The sequence below is a fragment of the Podarcis melisellensis genome (assembly GCF_964234715.1).
Source record: "Podarcis melisellensis genome assembly, chromosome: 2".
Taxonomy (NCBI): Eukaryota; Metazoa; Chordata; class Lepidosauria; order Squamata; family Lacertidae; genus Podarcis; species Podarcis melisellensis.
The window spans coordinates 112,115,781-112,134,800 of record NC_138529.1 but is presented as its reverse complement, the minus strand read 5'-3'; the positions used below and the strand labels follow the sequence as shown (position 1 = coordinate 112,134,800).

The 19,020-nt window shown below is 47.4% G+C and overlaps 1 protein-coding gene across 1 annotated transcript in view; it reads left to right on the top strand.

Annotated features, from left to right (window-relative positions):
* LOC309364325 (complement C4-A-like) overlaps positions 1-19,020 on the top strand; it is a 61,492-nt gene that overhangs the window by 18,617 nt on the left and 23,855 nt on the right. Inside the window, exons 12-25 of the mRNA XM_081901301.1 lie at positions 1,238-1,417; positions 1,893-2,075; positions 2,225-2,374; positions 5,451-5,577; positions 6,960-7,031; positions 8,763-8,963; positions 9,999-10,110; positions 11,156-11,226; positions 12,626-12,765; positions 13,924-14,133; positions 16,037-16,088; positions 17,471-17,560; positions 18,148-18,351; positions 18,923-18,998. Coding sequence (XP_081757427.1) covers positions 1,238-1,417; positions 1,893-2,075; positions 2,225-2,374; positions 5,451-5,577; positions 6,960-7,031; positions 8,763-8,963; positions 9,999-10,110; positions 11,156-11,226; positions 12,626-12,765; positions 13,924-14,133; positions 16,037-16,088; positions 17,471-17,560; positions 18,148-18,351; positions 18,923-18,998 — 1,868 coding nt within the window. The remainder of the gene's footprint in view (positions 1-1,237; positions 1,418-1,892; positions 2,076-2,224; positions 2,375-5,450; positions 5,578-6,959; positions 7,032-8,762; positions 8,964-9,998; positions 10,111-11,155; positions 11,227-12,625; positions 12,766-13,923; positions 14,134-16,036; positions 16,089-17,470; positions 17,561-18,147; positions 18,352-18,922; positions 18,999-19,020) is intronic.

Below are 19,020 nucleotides of genomic sequence, written 5' to 3'. Positions count from 1 at the left end.
GTTTATTTCATTTATTTTACTTATTAAATTTGTATACCACCCTTCACCCGAAGATCTCAGAGTGGTTCACAATTCAAGGATGCATTTGAGCTAGCCAAAAGCACTCATTTATTTCATTTGTTTATTTCATCAAATTCATACATTATTTTATTTTATTTTATTGTTTAAACAGCGCAAAGCGATTTACAAACGAACAAAACAGCAAAATCAGGAAAATTCCGTCCATAATAAAGTTAAAATACTAAAACAGATTAAAATCACCGCAGCTTTCTAAGAATCTGGGTAGACTTGTCTAAACAAGAATAGGCAGTCAATGCAACTGTTGCAAATCGGATATGCATAAACCATATAGCCAAAGGGTTCTGTCAAACAGTAAATCATACTGTTCGAAGCTGGAGTTAACTCTTTATTAGCACAAAGGTGATCTTTGCAGACTTGTGGTGGAGCATCAAGCCTAATGAGCACAGCAGCTCATCCCCAGTAGGTCTGGCCCCATGAATCAGTTGCTGAAGGTTCCCACCTCCCCATAGCTGCCTAAGTCCCCTCCTCTGCAGGGCTTTTCCCAAGCAATCTGAGACTGTGCCTGCACAAAGCTAACTTCTCTTCTGCCCTTTTCAGCCCTTTCCTGGTCCTGGGAAACCAGGGAGGAGGGGAGCTTGTCACAGCAGGAGAGGGAGACACCTGTGACTCTTCACCGGCCAGACCCATCTCTACCTCTTGGTCTCCCTCCTCCTTATCACCTGCTTCAGCTTTTGCCTTGTTCTGGACTTCTCTCTGCCGCAAACTCTCTCAGCTCACTAAGCCCTGTTACCTCTTCCCAGTCTTCTCCCTCTGAGCAAGCATCAATGTTCTGCCACCTCTACCCGGGATCTGAGCCTTCTTCCCCTGGCAGTTCCCCAGCTGGTTCCTCCCACCGTTCCTCTGCACCCAACCAGAAGCCCATGATAGGTACTCAACATGGTGCACTCTAGATGTCGTGGGACTCCAACTTCCATCAGTCCCAGCTCTCACAGCCCAATGGTCAAGGGTGATGGGAGTTGTAGTCCAACAACCCCTACATTGGCTGTCCAGCAATCTAGCTCCTGTTGGCCTTCTAAAAGATGCCTTCTGTACCCGTTGAAGTTTCCAAACTGTGTTTAAATGTAGGGCCGTGTAGAGAGCACTCTAGTGGTCTAGTCTGGGTCCGAGAAGCGAATATGTGACTTTGTGTTTTTGTGTGCCTTTGTCACCCACACAGCTAAGAGTCGGAACAGAGTCTCCAGCAGAGGTCACCTTGACTGCCAAACGCATGGACTCCCCAAGAGGAAACTACTTGATCATCGAAAGCCCCAAATATCAAGGCTTGAACCCTGGAGAGACCCTTACATTAGGGTTGAAAAGCGTTGGGTCGACTGCCTTCTCCCAATTCTATTACATGGTGAATCCTTCCTGGGGTGTTATAAGGGGCCCTAACCTTCCTAGGATGAAGGAAAGATGGGTTAAGGGCAAAGATGGGCCAATCAATTTTTGGTTTCTCTTGGTTTTTAGTTTTTCCAGTCCATTTCTCCGCATTCCCATGTCACTTTGCGTTGGTTCTATTTAAAACCGTCTCGAAAATTCATCAAGCATTTTGGTGTGAATTTATTCTAAGAAACACATTTTTGTAGGCAACTTGGCCTAAAATTAGGGCAGTGCCCTCCTGAGGGAAGCAGGCTAGAATGTGGGGCACGGGGGAAATTGTGTAGCCGTCACAGTTCTGTCCTCAAACACCTCACCAGCGCTAAGGCGGCTGCCTCACTCATGTTATAGGACCACCTCAGTGCTAAGACAACATATATGAAACGTGAACATTCAAAATCACTGCATATTCCCATGCTGAAGCACTTTTCGTTGAACTGATCCTTTCCCTCCAGGTGTTGAACAAGGGGGACATTGTCTCTGTCAACAGCGTGGCCCAAGGCTCCTACACTGTCGTTTCCGTTCCCATCACCCCCAGCCTGATGCCCACGTTTCGATTTGTGGCCTTTTACCGCCTCAGGGACGAAGTCGTGGCCAACTCCATCTGGGTGGATGTCGTTGACAGCTGTGAGGGGAAGGTAAGGCCTTCTCAAAAAAATTTTTTGTGAAAATTCTCCTTCTTGGAACCTTTCCTGAACAGAGCGGAGGTTTACAAGGGCATTGGGGGTGTTAAAATGCAGGGCGTTAAAATGGCTGCCCCTAATGTCTATGCCCCTCCAATCTCCAGCTGGTACTCCGGACGTCAAGTACTGATCTGCAGCCTCAGGACTTCCTGAGCCTCACCATAGACACCGATGCGAGAGCCTACGTATCCCTGGCTGCCACCGATTCGGCTGTTTACGCCCTCAACCGGAAGAATCGCCTCACACAAGACAAGGTACAGCCACACACATTTCTCCTCAGTCTCTTTCTTGTAATTTTAAATTTTTATTTTTTAGTTGTAATCAGCATTCGTCATCCACTGAAATTCACGGATGTGAGGAACCCATCTCCATTAATTTTGAGGGTCTACTCTTGAGTAGAACCCTCTTGGAGACGGCCCTTTGTTTCTAGGCTCCTTGGCTACCCCCGGAATAACTTCCCACAGGTTATTGTCATTGGAGTTGCCTTTTCAAAGGCATATCTTTTTGCCTAGGCTCACCCTGGCCCCGGCTTTTGGTCACTTTCATTAAAAAAAAACTTCCTCTATTGCTAATATTTCTAACAACCCAAAAGTGCAGCAGCAGAGTATGGCATCGTTCCATATGCTAAAGCCAACAAGCAAATAAACAAATAAAGAAAAGAAAATATTTATACACAAGTATAAATCACAACGTCCGCATTTCCTGAGCTGGCGTGGATGGTGAATATTTAGCATCTAAGTCCGAAAAATAGGAAATAAAACCTCAGCAGATGATGTTCCGGGTCCTCCACCCCCCACCCTGGAATCAAGCACTTTGTACGTAACTGCTTCTGCGACAGCCAAAGCCAACAAGTCCTTATTCCACAAAGACAAATGTAGATTTTCCAAGGTTTTCCACTGCTGAGCTATTTCAATCCTAGCTACAGGTAACATCCATGTCAAAATTGATTTAGACAGAAAAGCTTTCCATGTTGTCAGTCCACGTACCCAGTAATGACCGTTGTGGGGGAAGTCCAAACAGGTGATTTAATTAACAGGTGATTTAATTAGCTGTTTGCTCCTTTTTATGACCAAATTCCTGTTTGCGAGCTCTTTTTATTACACTGTTTTACAGGGGTTTTTTTGTTTTTTTAAGTAGCACCTCAGTTTTTACAATGCTGCTTTATTGGGGTTTTTTTAAATTGCACTTAGAGAAATGATCTGTAAACTTCTTTGAGGGTGGTTGCATGTGTGGGGTTTTTTGTTTGTTTGTTTGTTTCACAACCATGCCGTTATATCAGTTTTGATAAATAAATAAACAAGCCTTTTAGCAACCCTTTTAAATAAATACATACAGGCAGCGACCAGTTTAGGTGCGTCCAAATGATGCACAATCACAAATGTGTGCATAGCTCCGAAACCGGATGAGGGTCCAAAACATAATCCCAGTGCAAAATGAGGATTGCCTGTGCGTAGATAAATTCTGCTACCACCCTCATGCCGTGACACGGAAGAGCCTTAGCTCAGTCGATAGAGCATCTGCTTTGCATGCAGAAGGTCCAAGGTTCGATTCCTGGCATCTCTAGGAGAGGCACCTGTCCGAAGCTCCTGAAAGATGCTGCCGCTCTGGTAGAGACAGTCCTGAGAGAGATGGGCCCAGTGGTCTGACATGATATAAGGTGTTCCTTTCTGTGTTCCTTCTTCGCTCCTTTTGGCCTGGTTAGACACTGTTCTGTTTTCACAGTGTCTAGCGAGGCCAAAAGGAGCGAAGAAGGAACACAGAGAGCTGCCTTATATCATTACAGTCTTGGATCCCGAACACCTTGCGAGTTGAGCGTTTTGGCTTCCAAACAACGCAAACCCGGAAGCCGGCGCAGCTTCCGCGGCTTCTGATTTGCTGCAGGAGCTTCCTGCAGCCAATATACTACTACTACTACTGCTGCTACTAATTTATTATTTATACCCCGCCCATCTGGCTGGGCTTCCCCAGCCACTCTGGGCAGCTTCCAACACAATATTAAAATACAGTAATGTCTCAAACATTAAAAGCTTCCCTAAACAGGGCTGCCTTCAGATGTCATCTAAAAGTCTGGTAGTTGTTGTTCTCTTTGATATCTGGTGGGAGGGCGTTCCACAGGGTGGGCGCCACTACCGAGAAGGCCCTCTACCTGGTTCCCTGTAACTTGGCTTCTCTCAGCGAGGGAACCGCCAGAAGGCCCTAGGCGCTGGACCTCAGTGTCCAGGTAAAATGATAGGGGTGGAGATGCTCCTTCAGGTATACAGGACCGAGGGGGTTTAGGGCTTTAAAGGTCAGCACCAACACTTTGAATTGTGCTTGGAAACGTACTGGGAGCCAATGTAGGTCTTTCAAGACTGGTGTTATGTGGTCTTGGCGGCCACTCCCAGTCACCAGTCTGGCTGCCGCATTCTGGATTAGTTGTAGTTTCCGGGTCACCTTCAAAGGTAGCCCCACATAGAGCGCATTGCAGTAGTCCAAGCGGGAGCCAATCAGAAGCCGCGCCTTGATTTCTGAATGTTTTGGAAGTAGAACGGACTTCTGGAATGGATTCCATTTTACTTCCGAGGTACGACTGTAGTGGCAAGTGGTGTAATCCAAGCAGGGTCATATTATCTATTTATCAAGATTTACATACTGCTTAGGGACACGGGTGGCACTGTGGGTTAAACCACAGAGCCTAGGACTTGCCAGTCAGAAGGTCAGCAGTTCAAATCCCCGTGATGGGGTGAGCTCCTGTTGCTCAGTCCCTGCTCCTGCCAACCTAGCAGTTCGAAAGCACATCAAAGTGCAAGTAGATAAATAGGTACTGCTCCTGCGGGAAGGTAAACAGCATTTCCATGTGCTGCTCTGGTTCGCCAGAAGCAGCTTAGTCCTGCTGGCCACATGAACCGGAAGCTGTACGCCAGCTCCCTCGGCCAATAAAGCGAGATGAGCGCCGCAACCCCAGAGTCGGCCACGACTGGACCTAATGGTCAGGGGTCCCTTTACCTTTACCTTTACATACTGTTTAGTCATCAAAGCCTGTGAAATGCACAATGTACATTAAAGGATATTAACGGATGTTTCGTTAAAGGATGTCAGAGACGAGTTTTCAAAATAAAATTAGGCACACTATAAAATACAATCACACATTAAAATACACACCAAATTTACAGTGTCAGGTTAGGCTTGCTTAGACAAAAAAGTTTTGAGCAGGCACGGAGACCGGGGCAGAAAATGCACCTGGCCAACGTCAGTGCTGCTGCTGCACTGTAGGACTGATTCCTTGTACGTTTGGATCATGTGCACTGTTGCACTGACCCATCTCTGTAATCCTTTCTTTCTGGAAACCAGGTCTTCCAGGCCATGGGAAGCTATGACCTGGGCTGCACAGCCGGCAGTGGGGAAAACACCCTCAGCGTTTTTGGGGATGCTGGACTCTCCATTCGGGCTGGTGAGCTGATGAGCCCCCTCCGGAAAGGTGAGTTTGTTAGGAGGAGCAGAAAACAAGGATATGGTCAGAGAGGGAGTTTGGGGGAGCGGGGAGCATTGTTGACTGAAGCACTAACATCTCATTTCTACCATTGCAACTTGTTCTTTCTTTTTTAGATAATGTTTATTTGGTTTTACATATTTAAGTTTATATTCATACCACAACACATCCGAAATGACAAGATTCCCTCCAATCTCTGGACTTCCCACCTCCATGGGTTCTTTTATTAAACCTTTTCTCCTGCATCTTTTTTTAGATAAGCCATGTTTTCTATAACTCCATTGTATCCATAGTTCTCGTTACATTACAAGTGTTTTTGCAGCCCTGCTAATGTTTTCAGCTGCTTACAGTGGTCTTTAAGGAAAATTGTAAATTTTCCCCATTCCATAAGAAAGTTTTGGTCTTCCTGGTTGCGTGGCGAGTTCCCGACCCCCCCAGTGGAAATAATGACACATGACACAATTATTAAGGTAAATGGGCTAAAAAAAGGCCACAACTTTATTGGTTACAGGCGAAGAGCGGTATTGGCTTAGGCATTGGTCCTAACCGACTATATCCGACTCCAGCCATCTGCTCGAAGTCCGGGAAGGGTTAACCACCAGTAGGGGGAGTCCTGCTGATGCACATCAACTAGGAACTCCCCCAGGGTCACCGCTAGGGGGCGTGCCTTAGGCCCTAACCTCCCTAGACTTCGGACAGGGCCACGCCCCCCCCGGAATCCTTTAACAGAGTACCCTTCAATATGTGGGGCAGGTGATGGTGCCAACTCCCCTCTTCCATCTACAGAACAATACCAATGCCTAACTGCCAATACCCAGAAAGTTGTGACGATTTGCTACGAGGTAGGCGAAAACCAAGTGGCTGGTGCCAATTTGCCAAGTGGAAAAATTCCTACCAGGCCCCTCAACAGCAACCAACCATGGTCCATAGCAAGGTCAAGGAACGAAAACCTTATAGGGCAAGAGGATGGGAAAAGCAGGAACAGCTGACGGCAGCAAAGAAGGAAATCCCCGGTCGCGTCCTGCCTTAAATAGGGCAGGCCATGCCCCCAGAGCCAGCCAATTGGCTGGCCAGGGGATGATGCAGCTGGGAATCCCTCCAATCGCGTGGGGCTGGCTTCCACCTGCCGCGCATGTGGGAGGGGCCGTGAAGCCCGCAACCCCACCTCCTCCTTACGCGGAAGTGGCTTTCCTGAGCTTTCTGGTCAGTTTTGCCATTTCGGCATAATCCAATAGCTTCATTTGCCATTCTTCTCTGGTAGGGACTTTATCTTCTTCCCATCTCTGAGCTGACAGCGTCCGCGCAGCTGCTCCCTTGGAATTTCGGCACCTACAATTCCAATTAGCACCTTGTTCTTTCTGTTCTTCTAGCACATGGATGCAGCGCCGATGCTTCCCGGAAGAAGCGTTCGCTGGAGTTCCACAAAGAGCTCCAGAAGAAGCGTAAGTGACGCGAGGAAAGAGGGGCGACAACCCTGAGGGGGCGGGAAATGGAGGACGCCTCCAGGGCCGGCTCTACTTTGAGGCATAATGAAGCGGCTGCCTCAGGTGGCAGATGCAGGAGGGCAGGGAGTGGTGGCGAGGTGTCGGAGACAGAGCTGTGTGTCCCCCGTGGGTCTACTCCCCTCAGGTGTGGCAGAAGATGCTGCCCCATTGCCAGCGCTGAAGTCACATTCAACTGAGGCACATACTCCGACACCTTTGAAACACTCTACCTGGTTTTTTTTAATCATGTGTTTGCTATTGTTTATTCATTGTCCATTTATTTAGCCAAAGGGGCACTTGGAGTGGAGATCGAAAAAGCTTACAGTCGAAAAAGACACGACACACGAGGAAAAAGAAAGGGGAGGGAGGAGGGAAAAGAAAGCACAAGTTTCTTAAAGTGACAATTGTTATAACAACACAGTTAAGACCAGCAACTCCTTGCTGATGTCGTTGGTGGATCTGACACCCATCAGTCAGTCTGACATCCGTCAGTCACAGCCACTCACCCTTCCAAGATGATGCAACCTTCTAAGATTGTACAATAATATCATAATTGTGCAAGAATTATAATTAGGGGTGCGCTGCAACCATTGATGTAGATCTCCATGTGTTGCCTTTCACTAAGTTCTACAGTTTTCTGCGCTGCTTATAATCTTGGCAAATGGTTTGGAGGGCTTGGGCTTCCTGTCAGGTTCTGCTGTATGTAACAGAACTTGCATGCCATTCTCTTGAAAATGAAGCACCATGTGTCTTTTCAGCATGGTGGCGCTGTGGGTTAAACCACAGAGCCACGGCTTGCCGATCAGAAGGTCGATGGTTTGAATCCCCGCAACGGGGTGAGCTCCCGTTCCTCTGTCCCTGCTCCTGCCAACCTAGCAGTTCGAAAGCATGTCAAAGTGCAAGTAGATAAATAGGTACCTCTCCAGCGGGAAGGTAAACGGCGTTTCCGTGCGCTGCTCTGGTTCGCCAGAAGCGGCTTAGTCATGCTGGCCACATGACCCGGAAGCTGTACGTCGGCTCCCTCGGCCAATAAAGCAAGATGAGTGCCGCAACCCCAGAGTCGGCCATAACTGAACCTGTTGCTATCAAAGGGTTAAGAGGTAGCAAGACGCTCTAATCAATGAGCAGCTGGAAGTCATTAAGCTTCCAGGAATGTGAGTTTGTATAAATAGTCAGTCTCCGGTGTGTTTGTCCCCTCCCTTTGGGCGTGTTTGCTGATATGTGTGGTTCGTCGCCAGGGTTTTTTCTTTTTGTAAATAAACCTTTTCTTTGAGTTCCAAACCGCTTGCTCCAAGATTCCTCTTTGAAAAGATACTGCCTCTCCTGCCCTTCTTAAACCGCTGCGCGAAATGCTCTGCTGTAATGGGACTTGTGACGATGGAAGCGCACTGGACATTTACTCAGCATTAAACTAATTAAAGTTTAATGGGACAGAACCTAATGGTCAGGGGTCCCTTTACCTTTACCTTTAAATGCTTAGCTTTGGAGCACACAGATCAGTTCCTCCTCGATTTCCTTCCCACGTACCACCCCCTGTCTTTGCAATAATGTGAAAGAGGCCTGAACCTCACGGAAGGGAAAGTGGCTGCGTTTATTTTGGTTTCTCTCTCTCCCGGCCCCCCAACCTCCTGGCTTACCTTTCAATTCCACCCATTCATTCGCTTTTTGGTCCTTCTTTCCTCTCTGCAGTTTCCAAGTACCAAACCCCAGAGCTTCGGCGGTGTTGCCAGGGAGGCATGGTGCTGCTGCGCCAAAAGCTGACGTGCGAGGACCGTGCCAAGCGGATCCAGGGCCCAGACTCCCAGCAGTGTCGCCAAGCCTTCCTGGATTGCTGCAAAGTTGCTGCAGGCCTACGGCGAAAATCCTGGGGATCCCACAGCCTTGGACGGAGTGAGTCGAGAGCTTGGGAGCCTAGCCAGATTTAGGGTGGCACGGGCAGTTCCCCCACACGAGGCACTAAACCAGGGGGCGTGCGCAAAATTGAGAAGATTGATAACTGAGAAGACCTATGTAATGGTTCTAGAGGTTGCTCGTGCATAAATCGACGCCACACCTGGCTGGGTTACCTGGGTGAAGCCTTTCTGTCCGGACAGCCACTCACCCGTGGCTGTCTCAATCGCTGGCAGAATCCATCAGTGGGCGTTTCTTGAACTTCTTCCAGCAAAGAAGCTCTTTGACGCCTAGTCGCCGCCTACTCACCCTGCACGGAAGCCTTCTGTGCAGGGAGGGTGTGGGCAGCGGAGGACCTGTGCTCTCCCCGCTGGTCTCCTGCGAGGAGTCATGGAGCCACCTCGCCGATTCCCCCATCTGCCCCCCTTCTCCACTGGTGCTACGCTGAATTCCTTCCCCAGAAGATGGGCTGCTTCTCTCCCCCCCGGGACGCTCTCCTGAACCCCTCTGGAGCCCTCCCTCTCCCTCTGGCTCCGATGGCAGTTCCCTGACAACCTACTTGGGGGTTGCAAAATTGTGGCCTTGCTCAGGGTGCCATAATACAGTGGTACCTCAGGTTACATACACTTCAGGTTACATACGCTTCAGGTTACAGACTCTGCTAACCCAGAAATAGTACCTTGGGTTAAGAACTTTGCTTCAGGACAAGAACAGAAATTGTGCTCTGATGGCGCAGCGGCAGCGGGAGGCCCCATTAGCTAAAGTGGTGCTTCAGGTTAAGAACAGTTTCAGGTTAAGAACAGACCTCCAGAACGAATTAAGTTCTTAACCTGAGGTACCACTGTATTAAAGTTTCCCGTAGGGGTAGATGGGGCTCATCCACCTGAGAAAGTAGCCCATCTAGGAGAAGGAAGACTCTGATTGGAAACCTCTGCTGCCTTGTGAGATTTCTTCAGGAGAAGGGAAGGCAGAGAAGGGATACAAACTCTGTCCCTCAGCCCAGCTCTCAACATGGAACCTCCTCTTTCCATGCAGCTCAAACCCAGGATCTGGAAGAGGACTTATTCGATGAGGAGTTCATTCAGTTGCGGAGCGTCTTCCCCGAGAGCTGGCTCTGGAAATCGTACGACGTGGAGCGGACCTTCACGTAAGTAGGTCAGAGAGCTGGGCCTCAAGGCATCCTGGGAACAGAAGGTAGGTAGACAGAAGACCAGGATCTGCTGATAGATCTCTGGGTGATTTGCAGTAGATCAGCAATGAATTCTGACTCCCACGGTAGCTGTTGTGGCGTGACCCCCGAAACTACTGGTTTGCTGACCTTGCAGAACTACAATTCCTTTTTAAATTATTTTATTTATGCTTTTCAGGTTTATACATTTCACTAATTTTACAAGCGTTTTATCCTTTCAAAACTTGACTTCCTTCCTCCTCTTTCTGCAGTTCCTTACATTTATTTTTAATACCGTATCTTCTGCATATCCAAATTAACTTAAATTGTTCATTTATTCATCTTCTTTAAATATATACTTATGAAACTGCAGGTTATTACAATAATCCTCCTAATGTTCTTATCTGTTTACTGTTTATCTGTAAATACTCAATGAACCATTTCCATTCTTTTATAAAGTTTGTTGTCTTGATTTCTAATTCTTCTGGTAAGTTTTGCCATTTCTGCATACTCCATTAGTTTATCTATCCATTCTTCCTTTGCTGGGACTTCTGCTTCTTTCTGTTTTTGGGCGAGCAACATTCTTGCCGCTGTAGTTGCATACATGAATAAGTTGCTATTCAGTTTAGGTAGCTCTGTCCCTATAATTCCCAAAAGAATTTGAGGAAATTATAGCTCTTTTGCAGAGCTACAGTTCCTGACATCCTTTTACATGCTGTACTTCCCAGGAATCTCCACGAGTAGAATAAGGGTGCTTTCAAGACATTGTGTGGATGTGGCAGGTCTAAGATGACTGGGCTTGGTCATCTGAGGCTTGGTTCTTGAAATATACTCAGAGTCGAGAGTGGATTTCATGCTCTTTATTCAGCTCATAGTGGTGAGGAGGAATGGAAGTTCCCCCAGAATGTCTGCTTTAAATACAATATTTACACAATGGGCCCCATGTGATTGGCTTGCTCTTCCGCCATGTTAGTCCCTTCCTGCCTCTCACAGTATATTTAGGCCTCATTTCTGTCTCCCACAGGACAAACGTGATTCTTCCTGATTCCATCACCACCTGGGAGATCCAGGCTGTTAGCATGTCTAATACGAATGGTGAGCTGGGCATTTTTGTATTTCTAGGACCAAAACACTGTACTCTCTAGCTGCTGGTACCTTAAATACTCATTTATCCCTTTCAGGGTTTAATTCATCCATTTTCATTCAACTGACTACACAAACCCATTATAATACCCAACCCATTCTGCCGTGCTGCATAAGCCTCTATTATTATTTACTGCTTTCTACAAATGGCATGCCTTCTCGAAATAGTTCGCAATCTGGTATCAGCATGCAATGAAATAGGCTTTTTAAAAAGCATTATAACTGAACAAAGCAGCATTGCAAACAGTACTAAACACCCAAAAGCCAGCATTATGCCAGCAAAATATAGAAAAACTGTCCAAATCGATCCAAAATAGTAATCATGCAGCTCAAATCTCTTTAATTAACTGAAGGTTTCAGCAAAGAAATGAATCTTTAAGGCCTTTTTAAAAGCCACAATTCTCAGGGCCTGCCGGATGTCCAATGAAATTGCCTTCAGCAACGGTGCAGCCACCACCAAAAAGGACCCGTGTTTGTGTGCTCACCAGTCTCACCTCCTTGATCGACAGGCACCTCAGTAAAGCTTCAGAGGTGCATTTTTAGGTGTACATGGCATCACACGTGGCACAAATTGAACACATTCATACAGGGTGGCAGCCAATGGCAGGCAAGTAGGGCTTGTGCCCTTGAATTCTGTGGGTAGAGTGAGTTATCCAGGAGAAGGCTTGGCACCTTCATTATACAGCTTTTGGCGAATGTGGAAGGCACACCTCTTTACCTTGAGGTGTATATTTTTAGAACCTACCTAAATAATCATAAAAATAATTTATTATTTATACTCCGCCTATCTGGGCAGCTCGCAACAGAATATTAATATAATAAAAAGAGATAAAACATCAGACATTAAAAACGTCCCTAAACAGGGCTGCCTTCAGATGTCTTCTAAAAGTCAGTTTATTTCCTTGACATCTGATGGGAGGTCATTCCACAAGGTGGGTGCCACTACCAAGAAGGCCCTCTGCCTGGTTCCATGTAACCTTACTTCTTGCAGTGAGGAAACCTCCAGAAGGCCCTCGGCGCTGGACCTCAGTGTCCAGGCTGAATGATGGGAGTGGAGACGCTCCTTCAGGTATACTGGTCTGAGGCCATTTAGGGCTCTAAAGGTCAGCACCAACATTGTGCTCGGAAAATATACACCTTAGGGTCCCATTGCAAGCATTAATAATAAGGACAATGATAAAATAATATCTGTGCCAGGGACCTGCCAGCAAAATGGCAGCTTTCAGCTCAGTTCTGGAAGTCTGTGTTGCCGTACAACCAGGAAATGTCATTCCCTCCGGTTATCCGACTGCCGATATTTCCCTCCCTCCCTCCTCCTTCACTGGGGGCTCATTCGTTCTTGTTCTCTCAGGCATCTGCGTCTCAGAACCCGTTCGGGTCAGAGTCTTCCAGAACTTCCACATCTCTCTCCGGCTGCCCTACTCAGTGAAGCAGTTTGAACAGATCGAGCTTCAGCCGGTTCTCTACAACTACCAGCCTGAGTCCATCAGCGTAAGCAAAGCTCCCACAATCTCCTCTCCCTTCTGCTGATCCTGTGCCTGCACAGGTCACCTGCTTTGAGTGCAGAACGCCCCTCATTCACTGCCTAGCACCTCTGCTAGGGACCGTGACCATGCCCTGTCTGGAAACCCAGGAGAACTGATGCCAGACAGTGCAGACAACACTGAGGTGACCTGACAGCTTCCTATGTGAGTCCCTGGGAACTGCTGTCAGCCCAAAAAAGCCAAGGCAAGTGACATGAGGCAGGAAGAGAAAGAGTGGAACCGGTTCCACAGATTTCTGGGCAGGTATTGCAATGAAAAAGGGACGCGGGTGGCGCTGTGGGTTAAACCGCAGAGCCTAGGACTTGCTGATCGGAAGGTCAGCGGTTCGAATCCCCGCGACGGGGTGAGCTCCCATTGCTCGGTCCCTGCTCCTGCCAACCTAGCAGTTCGAAAGCACGTCAAAGGGCAAGTAGATAAATAGGTACCGCTCTGGCGGGAAGGTAAACAGCGTTTCCGTGTGCTGCTCTGGTTCGCCAGAAGGGGCTTAGTCATGCTGGCCACATGACCAGGAAGCTGTACGCCGGCTCCCTCGGCCAATAAAGCGAGATGAACGCCGCAACCCCAGAGTCTTCCACGACTGGACCTAATGGTCAGGGGTCCCTTTACCTTTACCTATTGCAATGAAATAGCTGGAGAGGGCAAATAAGAAGGGCTTGCGGCTGATAAGCATTGGGGCAAAAGGATCACTGCGCCACCAACCTCCGCTTGTTCCCCCCTGCCTGCCTTCTTACTTTCAGCCAATCAGGAGGCTGCACTGCCTGTCATTGGCTGTGGTTCATTTTATTTATTTATGTCATCCCGCCGTTGCCTGTAGCCAAAATAGGCATTGCAGGTTTTCGAAACGGTACCAAAACTTGCGAAACCTGTTTACCAGAAGGGTAAAAAAAGCAGGCCGTGCACCGCACCTTTCAGAATCTATATTTGAAAGAATAAAATAAACTCCACCTGTGTATCCACTGTCTATTCAATTAATTTTTACTTGGAGCAAACCCGCCGAAAAGCAAGGCGTGTCAGTTTCGGCAGGTCAGCCCTGAGTAAAAAAAACTCAGTTGAATGCTGCTTGATTTCTTCTGCCTCCTGATTCTTTCTTTTTTCCCCTTTCTAGGTGTTGGTATACCTGGAGCCCCATGACGGCCTCTGCTCTCCCGCCACTGTAGGCCCAGCACGGAAGCAGCGGGTGGAGGTGCCCGGGAACTCTGCGGTCCCCATCCCCTTTGTGTTGGTTCCCATGGGAGCGGCCGACATCCCCATCACAGTTGTCGCCCTTGGTGGCTTTGGGGGAGGGGACAAAGTCTCCAAGAAACTGAGGGTCGAGGTAAGAGGCCTTTCATCGCAGGGGATGTTTTTCTGCTCCTAAGACCACCACCACTCTGGGCCCACCACCTCCTCCTCCTCCTCCTCCTTCTCCTCCTTTGGTGATCACTCGTAGCCGAGTAAGATCGTCTTCCATAAAACAGTGAGTCTGTAAGTGACTGTGGAGGCCAATTCTGGATCCACACATCCTTCCACAGTGGGGACATTGGTTTCCGGGCAAGAGTTGATCACGGTGCGGATTTCCCAGTGTGCCTTCCTCCTAGCACGTTTCTCCCTTGGGTCCTGAGTTCGAGTGTCTTCAAATCCCATGACACCTTTGGTAAAGGCTGTTCTCCAACTGGAGCGCTCACAGGCCAGTGTTTCCCAGCTGTTGTTGTTTATACTACATTTTTTTAGATTTGTCTTGAGACAGCCTTTAAACCTCTTTTGTTGACCACCAGCATTACGCTTTCCATTTTTAAGTTTGGAATAGAATAGTTGCTTTGGAAGTAGATAACCAGGCATCTGCACAACACGACCAGTCCAATGAAGTTGATGTTGAAGAATCATTACACTTTCAATTTTTAAGTTTGGAATAGAGTAGTTGCAATATTATTATTTATACCTCCACTCATCTGGGTTTCCCCAGTCACTCTGGGCGGCTTCCAACAAAGTATTAAAAATACAATAAAACACCAGACATTAAAAACTTCCTTCAACAGGGCTGCCTTCAGATGTTTTCTAAAAGTCACATAGTTGTTTATTTCCTTGACATCTGATGGGAGGGCGTTCCACAGGGCGGGCTTTCCAAGGAACTTAATGGCTAGGCAAGGATTCAAAGCTGGATTTTCCATGCTGGAGACCAGCCAGCTGCCCCACACTGGCTCTTATGGTGACATGCACCCAAGTCTTCTTCATTTTTTGATAATTTTATTAGTTTTCGATTACAATCGAATAATAGCCTCATTATAACAATACCCCTTTATAATATAATTCCAATAGTTCAAATACGTAATTATATAATTTAGATAAGGTGGTCCCCCAAGTGGTAGAATTGATGGCTTTATTATTTGCTTTATTTCTGCGTTCCAAAATCTTATTTAATTTCCATTACATTCCGGTCAAAATAATAATAACCCCTTATTCAGCAACTGCAATATTAATAACTTCTATTCGTGTTAACACAATAAATGATTTATAAAATTACAAGTGAGGAACTCAAACTATATCCTTGTTCTTCCTGTGTGTGGCAATTATTCTTTCTGTGGTATTTCTTCCTGTCCTCATAAGATGTTATGTCCTTCTTTCCCCCTGTTGTTGCTGTTATCCATCATGTCTTGGGCGAAGCTGATATTCCATGGTTGTTTCAGAAATTTCTCCATTTCTCTGTTGTTTAGCAACTTTAACAACAGCTGCAAAAATCCCTCTGTCCCAGTGAATAACCTGTTTTCACTATTTCCCCTCTCAGCCTAGGAAGAGGAGTGGTCTGTTGAATTGCAGATGACTCAATAATGAACCTTATCAGTTGCTTGGCAAGTTCACAGACGCCTTTCATTCTTCCGTCCAACTGAAGATAAATGAGCAATTATGTTGTTGTTTAGTCGTGTCCGACTCTTCGTGACCCCATGGACCAGAGAACGCCAGGCACCTCTGTCCTCCACTGCCTCCCGCAGTTTGGTCAAACTCATGCTGGTAACCTCGAAAACACTATCCAACCATCTCGTCCTCTGTCGCCCCCTTCTCCTTGTGCCCTCCATCTTTCCCAACATCAGGGTCTTCTCCAGGGAGTCTTCTCTTCTCATGAGGTGGCCAAAGTACTGGAGCCTCAGCTGTCCTTCCAGTGAGCACTCAATGAGCAATTATACCTCCAATTAAATTAAATTCCAGGTCCTCTTAGCGTTATTCCAATTCTTCTTCATTTGCAGAAAGAGGGTGCCGTCCAGGTGGAGGAATATTCCGTTTCCCTGGATAGTAAAGGTAGGAGACTTGAACACAGATCTGAAACCCAGTTCCTGAGGGTGGGTGATGCAGAAACAACTCTTGGCATTTAAATACGGAACACGCATACATACACCACACCCAAAGCATTACACGGGTTATTTCCCCCTGTCACCCATAGGTTGATAGCAGGTGAGCATCAACCTCCAGATGTGCCCCCCCCCCGCCAGCATGGCTGGTATTCAAGAGTCCCTTCCAGCATTGATGATATTTCTTGCACTTGTGGTTTGGAAGATGGGAGCTTGTGAGCAGAGAGCCTGCACTCTTGCCTGCCTCTATTTGGAGAGTAGAATATGCAGTATAATAGTAATAATAATAAACTTTTATTTATACCCTGCCCTTCCCGGTTCAAAAACCGGGTTCAGGGTGGCTAACAAATTTAAATCACTTAATTATAAAAACAGCATAAAATAAGGTATAAAAATATGATTAACAATAAAAATCAAAAATCAATTTAGGGGAAATAAGTATTAGATAATCCCCAGGGCTAGTTGGCTGAATTGGTCCTACTTGGGGCAGCGAGGAGGCCAGGGGAGAATTAGCTGTGGGGTCTCAGAGCGGATGATCTTCATAAAAGGGGAGGGGGAGGGAAGAGAAGGGAAATAAAAGATCAGGCTGAATTCAAATTAAAGGGCAGGTGGAATAGCTCTGTCTTACAGGCCCGGCGGAAGGAGGTTAAGTCCTGAAGGACACTAGTCTCATGGGACAAAGCATTCCACCAGGTCGGAGCCATCACTGAAAAGGCCCTGGTGGAGGATAGTCTGACTTCCTTAGGGCCTGGGACCTCTAAACTATGGTTATTCATGGACCTTAAGGTCCTCTGCAGGGCATACCAGGAGAGGCGGTTGCGTAGATACGAGGCCCCTAAAGGACAAAGGGCTTAGGTGTATAGTGTATAGTGGCCATCTCCCAAATTATTATGATTTATTATATCTAGGATCATCCAAATGCTTGGCTGTTGGAAAGGAAAGGATTACAAAGCAACAGAGACGTCTTGTGAGCTAGAACATGAGGAGTGTCACTGTTCCATTATAGGGCTACCCAAAATGCATCTGGGTTTGACATTGTCAGAACATTGCTGCATTATGATGGGCCCATGGCCTGATCCTGCTACAGAGCTCTTCTCACATTCTTTATGCACAGGAACTTAGCTGCTCTAAGGAAATTTCAAACAGGCTTTTTGGGGAGGCTGCCTGATGTTTCCAGGAAGTATACAGACCATAGTCGTCTGGGCTGGCCAAGGGGGGAGGCTGCAAATCCCAGATCCCTAAATTCTTCGGAAGAGCTGCAGAAGCTGTTGGCTTGCAGTGGTGAGGAGCTAAATGTTTTTCCTTCTCCCCCCCTCCCCCCGTTCGAGACAGATGGGCGCACCAGAACGGTGGAGATTTCAGGCGAGATTCCCTCCAACGCCATTCCCGGCAGCGACTTCAAGATGAGCGTCCGTTTGACAGGTGCAAGAAACAAGCCAGAGAGGGAATAATAGAACTGTAGAGTTGGAAGCCCTTGCAATGCAGGAATCTTGATTCCAAACCTTCCTTTAGCTTCCAGCTGGCAGTTAAAAGATTTCCAGATTGTAGTGGCACACTGGCATGGCAGATTTAAACCGGTTTGGATCAAGCAAGCAGGGGACGCTGTGGGTCTCCAACAGAGAATTATCAGCACTTTAAACAAACTAATAATAATAATAATACCTATTTTTCTGTTTGTTAAGGGAGACCCCTGTTCCCCTTCCAGAGCTACAATTCCTAGCATGGCTTAACAATCAATTCCTCTTCACAGGGAAATTTGGGAGGGGAATAGTCTCCTTTAGCAAACTGCACCTCCCATAATCCTTTGCAGGAAGCCATGACAGTTAAAGGTGGTGCCACAGTGCTTTAAATGGACTGTGCTGCTGTGGCCCGGGCCTTGTGCAAACATTGTTTTAAAAGCATAGAAGTTGGCCAGGGTTGTGGTAGGGGGAAGATGGGAAATAGTTTTGTTGTTTTCCCTCGCTGGCCCGTGCCGTGTTCTGAACCGTTGTTTTGCCTTGGGCCACCAGGCTCCATGCCTGCTGACGTCCTTCAGAGCTCCCTGACCCCGGACGGCCTCTCGTCTCTGCTGAGGGTTCCCCAGGGATGCGGGGAGCAAACCATGGTCCTGCTGGCCCCTGGAGCCTATGCCATGCAGTACCTGGACAAGACAGAGCAGTGGCTGCACCTGAAACCAGACAGCAAGGAAAAAGCACTGGAAAACCTCCGTTCAGGTGATGGGCCATGATGCATGCTGGGAGACACAAAGGGGATGCGCTGAGCTGTATTGACTTACAAATTACTGCACACGCCCCGGTAATTTACACACCTGCAATTCTCACCAGGAAAAGCATACTATAAAATTACTGTATATATAAACAGACTGGCCACGTTCATCCTTAGCTAACAGCTCAGTAGCCCAAAGAGGCAGCAGCACTGATTGGCTGGTGCCCGTGACGCCACAACACCACCTCCCCATCCTGCCTTGCAGTCCATCTCCATGTGCCAATTGGAGCAGGCCAATTTGGGGGGTGGGCAGGGAAGTAGGAGGATCATTTGGCCTTGGCCTCAAGCTCAGAGAGACTTCCCTAGAGCAGGGATCAGCTGGGGATCTCCCACCTAATCAGCATCCATTTGTTCATTTTAAGGATCTGCCTTCACTCACACATGGCCCCTGAAGGATCCTGGCCTGTTTCTTCCTTTATCCCTATGCCGCCAAAAATAAAAATAAAACGAGGATGTTTTGCAGAGAGGAAGCAAAGCAGTCATGATAGATGTGGGATTCTCTTGCCTTTTGCACTGCAGGCTATGAGCGGATCCTTACCTTCCGGAAGTCAGATGGATCGTACGGAGCTTGGATCACCCACCCCAGCAGTGTCTGGTAAGACTCAGCGCTGCGAAGG